The following is an 11,707-nucleotide window of genomic DNA, read 5'->3' on the forward strand; positions in this document are numbered from 1 at the left end:
CCTTACTATACATGGTCGTTTTTTTCGCGCTAAAAATGCCTTACTATGCATGGTCGTTTTTTTCAACTAAAAACGCCTTACTATACATGGTCGTTTTTTTCGGCTAAAAATGCCTTACTAAACATGGTCATTTTTTTCGGCTAAAAACGCCTTACTATACATGGTCATTTTTTTCGGCTAAAAATGCCTTACTATACATGGTCGTTTTTTTCAACTAAAAACGCCTTACTATACATGGTCATTTTTTTCGGCTAAAAATGCCTTACTAAACATGGTCATTTTTTTCGGCTAAAAATGCCTTACTATACATGGTCGTTTTTTTTCAACTAAAAACGCCTTACTATACATGGTCATTTTTTTCGGCTAAAAATGCCTTACTAAACATGGTCATTTTTTTCGGCTAAAAATGCCTTACTATACATGGTCGTTTTTTTCAACTAAAAACGCCTTACTATACATGGTCATTTTTTTAGGCTAAAAACGCCTTAAAATGCGCCAAAAACGCCTTACTATACATGGTCGCTTTTATTGGTCGCGGCTAAAAATGCCTTACTAATACATGGTCATGTTTTTTTCGGCTAAAAACGCCTTACTATACATGGCCTTACTATACATGGTCGTTTTTTTGGGCTAAAAACGCCTTACTATACATGGGCGTTTTTTTTGCGCCAAAAACGCCTTACTATACATGGTCGTTTTTTTGGGCTAAAAATGCCTTACTATACATGGTCGTTTTTTTGGGCTAAAAATGCCTTACTATACATGGTCGTTTTTTTGGGCTAAAAATGCCTTACTATACATGGTCGTTTTTTTCGCGCTAAAAATGCCTTACTATACATGGTCGTTTTTTTTGGGCTAAAAATGCCTTACTATACATGGTCGTTTTTTTGGGCTAAAAATGCCTTACTATACATGGTCGTTTTTTTGGGCTAAAAATGCCTTACTATGCATGGTCGTTTTTTTCAACTAAAAACGCCTTACTATACATGGTCATTTTTTTCGGCTAAAAATGCCTTACTATACATGGTCGTTTTTTTCAACTAAAAACGCCTTACTAAACATGGTCGTTTTTTTCGGCTAAAAACGCCTTACTATACATGGTCATTTTTTTTCGGCTAAAAATGCCTTACTATATATGAAGCAGTCCTAAAAAAACCACAGTCAAGTTTAAAGTCAGTTCTGTACACTTTACTGATAAAAGATTAGTCCAGTGAGCACAGCCGAATGTGTTTGTGAGTGATTTAAAAAAGCCGAAGTGTCCCGTCTAAGATGAAAAGTGACTCGTGTTGCATTCAGTCCCGGATACGGCCCAGCGGTTGTCACGACGACGCCCTTCGACCCACCTTTCAAGTTTCCTTGTACCTGCAAGGCGGGAGGATCCGTTAGGCACGAGCATAGGTGGGAACACATTTTTTTTTTTTTAATTCCAAAATAAAAGTGGCCCTCATCTCACCCTCTGGCTCGCGGGATGCGTACGCACCAGCCTTGCGCTTCCTTGTAAACGAGCCTGGACAGAAACTACGCAAAAGAAAAACATGGGCTGTCTAGCGGCGCCGTTAGCCGTTAGCATAGCCGCGCCGTCACTTACCAGACAGGCGAGTACGTCGGCTGAGATGAGCATGTAGAAAACGTTGTTCCAGCCCGACGGCGAAATGAACCCGGCGAAGAGAGGGCCCAACGCGGCGCCTGCGCGGCGGGTGGCCAGCGTTAGCATCGGCGGCAAACATGCTAACGTACAGGGGAAACACTGCCAAGTCTTACCTACTGATCCCGTCCCGTCGATGATGGCCGTCACCGTGGACAAGGCTCTGGAGTTGCCTCTCAGACTCTCGTGTGTGCCCTGAAAAAAAAGACATCCATGAAAAGCGCTTATAAATGAAATGTATTATTATTATTATTATTATTATTGAATTATTTGAAGGGAGGCGCAGTACCGCCTTTGGTCGCCATGGGCTAGGGGCGCTCTCCCCCATTCATTTCAATGCGTAGGCTATTTCCCTATTCATTTGAGTGGAGACGCAGTACCACCTTTGGCCGCCAGTGAGCGCTCTTCCCACTCATTTCAATGGCCAGGGCATTTCCCCATTCATATCGATTGAGATGCAGTACCACCCTTTGCCAGCAAGGGCGCTCATCCCCCATTTATTTCAATGGCCAGGCCACTTTCCCATTCATTTCTATGGAGGCGCGACCAAAGACTGCAGTACCATCTGTGGCTGCCAGGGGGTGATCTCCCCATTCATTTTAATGGCCAGGCGTATTTTCCATACACCTTCGTTGGGGGTGCGCCTTATACACATGGAAATACGGTATTTATTTTTGTCAATTGATTAAAAGCGCCTTTGAATCGGTGTCAAGGAAGTAGCTTACCAGGTCAGCGGATACAGCGGTGGTGATGAGGGCGTAAGGGCCATTAACCAGGCCGCCACAAACCAAAAGCATGCCTGAGGAAATAACCAATTTGGGAATTGATTTATTGGAAGTGCGGCATCGACGTTTTAATTCGCCGATGAGGCTCTCACCGATGGTGGTGCCAAGGCTACGCTGTCCGATGTGGTTGTAAAGGAAAAGCTGCAGAAAAAAAAGGGTTAATAATAATAATAATAATAATCCATTTCATTCATAAGCGCCTTTCAAAACTCTCAAGATCACTTTACAGTCACAGGATAACATTTTCTGTGGGTGAGCAGCGGCAGCCACACGCGGCAGCGTTCACTCAACTCGGAAGTAAATAGATAGCAAGCTAGCTAGCCAGCTAATAGATAGCCTACAGATAGCTAGCTAGATAGCTAGCCACCTAGATAGCTATATAGCTAATAGCTAGCTAGATAGCTAGTTAGCTAATACACTGAATGTCGTCATTAAATAACCTGATAGAACCTAGCTAGGAAGCTAGTAGATAGCTAATAAATAGCCAACAGATAGCTAGCTAGAAGTGTTTCACACGAAAGCGCTTATTAATTAAATGTAACTAGATAGCTATATGGCTAATAGCTAGCTAGCTAGCTAATGCACTGAATGTCACTATTAAATATACAGATAGAAAGCTAGCTGGGAAGCTAGTAGATAGCCAACAGATAGCTAGCTAGAAGCGGGTTAATAATGACCGTCGCGTCAAGGCTAATTTCCGTTAGCCTGCCCGTGGCGTTCCACATTGCTCCGTGAGTTTGTCTTGATTAAATATTTGAATTATCAAATTTTTATGGGATGGCCTTGAATTGTGTATGTAAAAGAGGTTGCGCGTAGCGAGACTCACCATGGGGGCGGCGGCAAGCAACATGACGCAACACGTGGTGGCTCTCCCGCCCGTGTAGTCCGACACGACGCCCGCCATGATGCCACCTGTCACGCGTCAAAAGACCCGATATGAAACACCGTCGGGGATGAAAACGAGATTACAGTGATATCTTGGCTTACGAACTTAATTGGTTCCCAGAAAGCTGGTGTAAGGCGAAAAGTGTGTATTCCAAACATTAATTTCCCATAGGAAACCATTAAAATGAGAATAATCCGTTCCCAGGTCGCCATAAAACATAATTTTTCAACTAAATAAGCCTTAAAACTACACAAAATACCTTATTTTTGTATTAAAAAAGTGCTATTTTATTGTAATTAAATATATAAGCTTTTAGTCGTTTTATTTACCTTTGTGATGGTCGTTAAAGGCTTGATGGAACGGATAGCTCTTTGCAACAGATGCAGGCAGACACACTAGAAACTTCATCAATAGCTGGTTCCCATGCTTGTCTTTTCTCTTCAAATTGTACAGATGGCTTTTGCGGGTTATTTGTGGAGCCTGATTCATGGGATATTTTAACCTTGCAGTCTACACTCTGCCTTTGAATTATCAATAACGTTGAAACGAGTCCATATTTCTCTGTTTTCTATCCATTTTCTCACCTTTCACTTTTGATTTTTCTTTTTACTTTTTTTTGTTTTGTTTCAAGCTCTGTCGTCGACTTTAAACGAAGACTGGGGATGGGGAATAGAGGGAAAAAAAGTTGGCTGCCATTTTCAGCTCCTTGTTAGGAGCTCCAAGAACCGACTCGTTCGCGAACGACACATTACTCATTTTGGCGCTCTGTGTGTTTCCCGAAAAATAGTTTGTATGCCAAGATTATATTTTCACGAATTTAACGTTCATAAGGCGAAAAGTTCGTTAGCTAAAGCCTTCGTTAGCCGAAGTATCACTGTATTTTGATTTTTAAAAATGGTCGCCTTACCCACGATTCCGCCCACATCGAAAAGCGTGGACAAGTCTCCGGCTTCTTTGGCCTGGAAATGCGCTGAAAGACAAACGGACGTCAATACGGACGGGCGCGTGCGACCTTGGCGACATCTTGGGCGACCACCGACCGATGTTAGAGATGTAAAGCGGTAGCCAGTAGAGGAAAGTGTAGCTGACTAGCTTGGCGAAGAGCAGACATAGCGAGAACTCCACCACACCCTGAAAAAAAAAAACAACATTTAAAAACTAGAATAAAAATAGTTTAAAAATTGAATAAAAATGATTATTTTATGAATTCAATAAAGCGCATTTCCTGTTGCTTGGTATGCTTTGAAAAAAAAAAAATCTGAAAAATATGTAATTGTTTTTTTTATTTATTATTTATTAAATGTATTTTTTTTTTAAAGCTAGCACAATTCAGTTGTATTCAACTTTCACATGCCGAAAATGTGAACTTTTGAAAAATTCAATTTTACAAACCACCCACCTAACCACTCTCCTGACATCAGAAAAAAAAAAAGATTTAATTCCTAAATTACAGGTAACGTCTGACTTACGACCGGCTCGACTTACGACCACGACCTCCCGACCCTATTTTTAACATTTTAAAAGGGGGAGTTTGCGAGTCATTTAGCCTCCGAGCCTCTATTCAAAACATTTTGAATGGATTTCGACTTACGACCATTTCGACTTACGACCGTTTGGTCGGAATGGAACTCGGTCGTAAGTCGGATGTTACCTGTATATGTAGTGTATAGGGAGTTATCTTAGCTTGAAATGGGGGCGGCTGTACAAAATACAATACATATTTATTTATCTATTTATTTATTTGGCAATTAATGTTATTTATTTATTCACTTATTCATTTATTTGCTTGTATGTGTATTTATGTGTTATTTATTTATTTAGTAATTAACCAATTAATCTATTTGTTAACTTATTTGTTTATCCCTCTGCTTCACTATTTATTTATTTACCTATATATTTTTTCGGTAATTAATCGCATTATTTATTTACTTATTCGTTTATATGCCTGTTTGTGTATTTATCTGTTATTTATGCGGGTAGAGTGAGCGCTGGCACGAATGGCTGCCGCTGCTCACCCGCACAAAAAAAAAAAATCCTGTGAGTGTAAAGTGTCCTTGAGAGTTTTGAAAGGCGCTAAGAAATTAAATGTATTATTATTATTAATATTTGATACATATTGATTTCTGTAGCACTTTAACAACAGCTAACATGGAAAAAAGGGAAATGCTGCCCCCTTGTGGAAGAGAAAAAAAAACATTGCCAGAGGTCTGACCAGTGCTTTATCGTAAAAAAAAAAACCAAAACCCGAACATATTCAATTTTCAATTCAGTTTTCAATTCCCGAATAAATTCTGGGATGGCAATGAATGAGTTCAAATGCGTCCGCGAATGTGATGCAAAGGCCTCACGGGTATGCTGAGCGCTCCCCAGAAGCTGATGGCCTCCGAGTGCCCGATGGAGATGTCGGACGCTTCGGTGACGATGGAACCGTTGGCCACGTGCGACGGACTCTGCAGGAGAGGAGCCGTCTCACCACTTTGGCTTTCTAAGTCATTCTGAGATACACACACACATATATATATATATATACACACACGCACGCTCACACAGCTGTTTGGGTAGCGAGCTGGCGAATGACGCGGATGCTCACGTGATGTTGTGGAGGGCTGCAGTCGACGTCTTCGGGCTCTGCGAGAAGCGGAGAGACAGTCAGAAGGCGCCACGGGGGGAAAAAAATGGCAAGCAGGCGGTTAGCGAATGGGCAGTTAGCGAGCGAGAGGTTAGCGAACGTCCAGTTAGCGAACAGGCGCTTAGCGAGCGGCTGGTTAGCAAACGGATGACTTACTCTCAACCAGAAAGAAAAAGCAGAGGACGCCGGTGGAGGCGATGATGACGCCGGGCACGATGAAGGAAAGCCCCCACGCCGACGAGACGAAGGCGCCGGCGATGAGCGAGCCCAGGATGTTGCCCACCGACGTGTGCGAGTTCCACACGCCCATGATGAAGCCGCGCCTGGCGATGACGACAAACTCATTAAAGACACGCTAAGCTAACGCTAAAAAAACGCTAAGGAAAATGGCCGCCAAAACCGGGCTGACTCAGCTCGACCCCTCCGCCATTTTCCATCGTGTCAAGCGGAAATTTCCACACCTTCCTTCAAAGTACACCTTCAAGGAAACAATGACGCGCGCACTTTCGAATAATTTATTTTTTGCGCTCGAGGTGTGGAATTTGCGGAGTCAGGTCGCGACGGCGTGTCGAAACGCGACAATGGCGAGTCATCATTATTGGAGGGGGAAGTTTTTTTTTTTTTTTTTTGGGGGGGGGGGGATACTCACTTCCCCTTTCCGAACCAGTTGCCAACGCAGGCCACTACAGCTGGCCATCCCGTGGTCTGCATCAATCCATTGAGCACCTGCAGAATCGGGGGGGGGGGGGGGAATGGAAGCAGACACATAAGTCTTAAAACAAGCACATATGTGACCCCCGACCCCCCCATCACATGCTAATCCCTAACTTGTGACTACGGTCATGTGACTAAAGAGCTGACTTGACCGCAAGATGTGTCGCAAAGTGAATCTGGGGGTGCGGCGATGCATCGATCAAATAAAGCGATCAATGTTTTGATCATCAAGTGGTTTAAATATCTCGTTCGGTTTACTATTGCTCCAAAAATGATGATACATCTAACAGCTAGCTAGCAAGCAGTTAAATCTAGACAGGTAGCAGTTAGCTGCTAGTTTTAACAGTTATCTGCTAGCTTTAACAGTTAGCTGCTAGTTTTAACAGTAATCTGCTAGCTTTAGCAGAAAGCTTAGTTAGATGCTAGATTTAACTGATAGCTAGATAGATTTAACTGCTAGCTAGCTGTTAGATTTATCTTCGGTTGTGGCAGTTTTTTGGTGGGTGAGGGTGTTTTGTTGCTAGCTAAAACTGCCAGCTTCTGTTGCTAGCTAATTAGTTTGGAACTAGCTAGTTGCTAGCTGGAAAAAAACAAAAACAAAAAACGCAACAACCGATGATAGTTAAAGCTAGCAGCTAACTGCTAGCTAGCTGTTAAGATTTATCATCAGTTGTTGCATTTTTTTGGGGTGAGAGTGGTTTGTTTCTAGCGAAAACTGCTAGCTTTAGCGGCATCTGTTGTTGCCGTTATTTTTTGGAGTGGGGACGGGGTGTTTCGTTGCTAGCTAAAACTGCTAGCTTGTGTTGCTAGCTAACTAGTTGGGAACTTTCTCGTTGCTAGCTAGAAAAAAAAAACATAACAACCGCTGATAGTTAAAGCTAGCAGCTAACTGCTAGCTGGTAGATTTATCATCAGTTGTTGCATTTTTTATGGTTTTTTTTGGATGGGGGTGTTTTGTTGCTAGCTAAAACTGCTAGATTTAGTGGCATCGTTTGTTGCCGTTATTTTATTTAGCTAGAAAAAAAACAATCAAAAAAACATAACAACCGCTGATAGTTAACGCTAGCAGCTAACTGCTAGCTAGCTGTTGGATTTATCATCAGTTGTTGTGTTTTTTTTGTTGTTGTTTTTTTGGTGTGTTGTTGGCTTCTGACTATCAAAAAGAGGCCTTCAAAATAAATTTGAACTCATTCAGATTCCGCGATCAATTATATTTGAGCCGTAAATCGGCTTTGCGCGCCGCGCGCGTACCTGAATGAAGGCGTAGTAACCCAACGAATGGATGTTCCAGTAGAAGCCAAGACCGAACAAACACGTGAACAATCCGCTCATCAGCATGCCAAAACTCAGGTAGTAACGAAGCGGCAGGCGCTCCCCGAATATCCCGCTGTGAACACACAAGTGGGAAAATGGTGGGCGGGTGTAAGATATGTAAAATGGCCGCCCGCACGCGACATACCTGAAAAACATGCCGATGGCGTAGGCCACCAGGAAGGAATTGTCCAACACCCCGAACAGTGTGTTGTAGTTGTCTTGATCTATACGGAGCGTACACAGGCACATTATAGATGGAAAAAAAAAACAGATTTTTCATTTAAAATCATGTTTTTTTTTTTCTTTTTCCCCCATGATGTGAAACGTGTGCTCAATAAATGTTGACAAAGATGGCGTCGGATGCCATGATGTAACTTTTTCGCTGTTTGAATATCTCCGTTTTGTTTTCTCCAGTCGGGTTTGGTGGTAAACTTCGACTGTTGACCGAGTGTGCGAGCCAATAGCTTCGAGCGTGCGCGCTTGTTTGTAAAACCGGGTAGGTGCGGGTGAACGGGTGCTAAGGAATATTGACAGTTAAGGCGTTTTTTTTAATTGATTTTTTTTTTTGGTGATTACCCTTTGTAATAACTTTGTAATCAATCAATGGTTGAATTTTCTTTTTGGAATACCGTATTTTCCATTGTATAAGATGCCCCCAAAAGCCTTCATTTTCTTATACGCAAGCGCGCCTTATATGTGAAGTCATATTGAGCCGTAACAGGTCTCGCAACTACTTTGCGCAGTCACAAACTCCACCCCCCCAGTAAGAAAGGTATTGCATAACCTACTTTAGCGCCTTATAATGTAGCGTGATTTATATTTGGAAAACTTTAATAAACTTATATAATAATAATCAGCATAATAATAATACATTTCATTTAGTGGTTTCACACAAAATAAATGGGAGAGACTATTTCTTTTTTTTCCCAATCGCGACACGCATTAAGCAACACACTTACCGAACGGAGCCCAGTTACACCAGGTGACATTGTTGGTGACGTTCACGTCGGTGGGACGGATGACGCCGCTACAGTTTCTGTGGAGTTCGCCCTGGGGGTAATAAAAGAGGGGGCGGCAAGGCGGGTCAATAATATAAACATGGCCGACGAGCAAAGCAATGCCGCTCCATTCAAAACAAACATGGCCGACGGACAAGCAATGGCACTTAAATCAAAACAAAGATGGCCGACGGGCAAGAAATGGCACTCCATTCCAAACAAAAATGGCCGTCGCGCATTTAGGGTGTATACGCTACCTTGACGATGCTGATGGGCTTCCGAGACAGGTGGTAGGCGGTGTAGAAGAGAAAGGTGAGCAGCAGGATGAAGCCACGGTACCTGCGAAAAACACAAATATCAAAATGGAGATATTATAAAATACCTTCTTTAGGCCTTCATACAGAAACAGAAAACCTTTATTCGTCCCACAATGGGTAAATGCGTCCCAAAGTGGTCAATCTTTCTTGGGCGATACTGGAAAAACAACAAGCGGTGATTACTCAACGTAACTCGATAACGCAACGTGCCGCTTTAAGGTGTGGGGGGGCGGACAAAAATGTGTTTTTTTTGTGTTTACAAAAAAGTTGCAAACGAGACACCGGTTGAAGCCGGATTCGTTAAATACTACAAACATCTATTTATCCGATTGTATCGATCCGGTAAAGGTCAAATGTGTCGCGGTTAGGGAGGAATGTTATAAACCGATTTTTTGGGGGGAGACATTTGGCGCGGTTGGCTTCTCATGAACAAACACCACAACGAGCACAAAAGCGACAAAATTGTTTATTAATATCTACATTGATGACGGGTTGTGTTTTCTGGTTACTGGTGTGTATCGATTGTCTATATTGATGTGATTCGGCAAATCATTTACCAGCGAATGAGATGTTTACGGACATCATAAAAACTGGAGAAAATAAACAATCACCCCCCCCCCCCTTCATTGTTTGTGAACTCACCAGCTATCCCGAGAGAAGGCCGTGATAAGACGAATGCCGGGGGCCAGGGACGTCCCCATGGTTGTTGAAAAATGTTGGCAGGGGTTAAAAAAAAATAAAAATAAAAAACACTTAACCGCTTCTTTCAGTCATGATGAAAAGATTCGATGAGACCCTGAAGGCAACACGGAGGTCGAAAATCTGCTGTTTATTAGCGTGTCGTTACGACGATTATTACGCCCATTAAATATGAAATATTCGTGGGAAAAGGAAATACGTGCTTACTTGTTTAGCTATCCTGTCAAAAAAAAAACACATTTAAGGCACTGGTTGAAGAGGAAATTTGATGCTAACTGCTGCCGGAGAATAGCAGCGGCCACTGGGCTTGTTGATGAGATTCAAGGTCCGCAGACTTCCAGACGACGTTCCCCATCGTGGCTGAGTTTAAATACGAAGCAGCCCGACCTCCTGAAGAACCCCAAAGGCTGAGTAAAAAAAAACAAACCTTCACAGACGCTCGAGTGGATGTACGGGAGCGAGAGGTGGTTATTAATAGCGAGAGCTTGATTTTTCCACGCGTTTTTCCACACCGAACGTCCCTACTGACACGTGATCGTTGTGGGTGACGTCACCGGGAAAGCAGGAAGTAGTCGAGGAGTGGCGAATTTGCAATAGCGATTATTATTAGTATTTAAAGTTGTTTTTAAAGCATATACAGTATCGATATAAAAATACTTATGTAGATTTTTATGGTATATGTACTTATATATTCATTGATTCTGTAAAAAAATATAAATAAAGGTATGAAAACAATAACGAATTCAATACATGTAATTACACTGTAATTTTTAAGTGAAGAAAAAATGTATTCCATTTTGATAACAATGCTGTAATAAAACAAAATATTGACCCGGTGGTAAAGTTAGGGGATGGCGTTAATTTTTGTTAACCCTTTGAGACAAGTTTGATCGTGTATAATTGTCTTACTATTCTATTTGAGTTACTTCTGGGTTGAGTGAATGTTGGCGCGCGTGGCTGCCGCTGCTCACCCACAGAAAAACTGATCCTGTGACTGTAAAGAGACCTTGAGAGTTTTGAAAGGTGCTTAGAAATCAAATGTATTATTATTATTCTAAGTATACATCTAGCTAGCTAGCTATAAACAGTCTATTAGCTATCTATTAGCTAGCTAGCTTTCTCTATATTTGAGTTACTTCCGGTTTGAGTGAACGCTGGCGCATGTGGCTGCCACTGCTCACCCACAGAAAAACTGATTCTGTGACTGTAAAGTGACCTTGAGAGTTTGGAAAGGCACTTATAAATGAAATGCATTACAGGTAATAGCCGACTTACGACCAAGTTCAATTCCGACCAAACAGTCGTAAGTCGAAATGGTTGTAAATCGAAATCCATTCAAAATTTTGAATAGAGACTCGTAAACTGCCCCCCCCCTCTGGTGCCATCACATGGTCGATTGCTGTGCGAGAGTGAGATGCTGGCTGGCCAAAATTGTCATATGCGTTGCCGGCCTGCTAGCATGTTACGGTGCCAGGTGTAGAATAAAAAAAATAAAAATAAGGGCTATAGGTCATGGTCGTAAGTATGGGTGGTCGCCAGTACGGGTGGTCGTAAGTATGAGTGGTCGTAAGTATGGGTGGTCGTAAGTATGGGTGGTCGCAAGTACGGGTGGTCGCAAGTACGGGTGGTCGTAAATACGGGTGGTCGTAAGTCGAGCCGGTCGTAAGTAGGATGTTACCTGTATTATTATTATAAACAAATGTAACTTCTATTCGATCAA

General features: G+C 42.3%; 1 protein-coding gene across 4 annotated transcripts; it reads right to left on the reverse strand.

Moving 5' to 3' along the window:
* Window positions 1–1,173: 1,173 nt before the first annotated feature.
* Window positions 1,174–10,519, reverse strand: slc37a2 (solute carrier family 37 member 2). 4 transcript variants are annotated; one of them, XM_089017546.1, is made up of 19 exons: window positions 10,195–10,519; window positions 9,931–10,084; window positions 9,229–9,310; window positions 8,933–9,023; window positions 8,119–8,197; window positions 7,911–8,046; window positions 6,595–6,671; window positions 6,102–6,268; window positions 5,907–5,944; window positions 5,665–5,811; window positions 4,357–4,447; window positions 4,224–4,286; window positions 3,257–3,342; window positions 2,523–2,571; window positions 2,371–2,444; window positions 1,762–1,840; window positions 1,589–1,686; window positions 1,454–1,518; window positions 1,174–1,362 (listed from the first exon to the last, which is right to left on the reverse strand). In XM_089017546.1, exons 2-19 carry the CDS (start codon window positions 9,987–9,989, stop codon window positions 1,347–1,349), a joined length of 1,497 nt encoding a protein of 498 aa, XP_088873672.1. In that variant the 5' UTR covers window positions 9,990–10,084; window positions 10,195–10,519; the 3' UTR covers window positions 1,174–1,346. The 4 variants fall into 4 exon arrangements, with proteins under 4 accessions (XP_088873672.1, XP_088873671.1, XP_088873673.1 ...); XM_089017545.1 differs by having other exon boundaries at window positions 9,931–10,110; XM_089017547.1 differs by having other exon boundaries at window positions 5,665–5,766; window positions 9,931–10,519.
* Window positions 10,520–11,707: the final 1,188 nt, after the last annotated feature.

Source organism: Hippocampus bargibanti, linkage group LG16 (assembly GCF_051943395.1).
Source record: "Hippocampus bargibanti isolate YZ-2025 linkage group LG16, ASM5194339v1, whole genome shotgun sequence".
NCBI lineage: Eukaryota > Metazoa > Chordata > Actinopteri > Syngnathiformes > Syngnathidae > Hippocampus > Hippocampus bargibanti.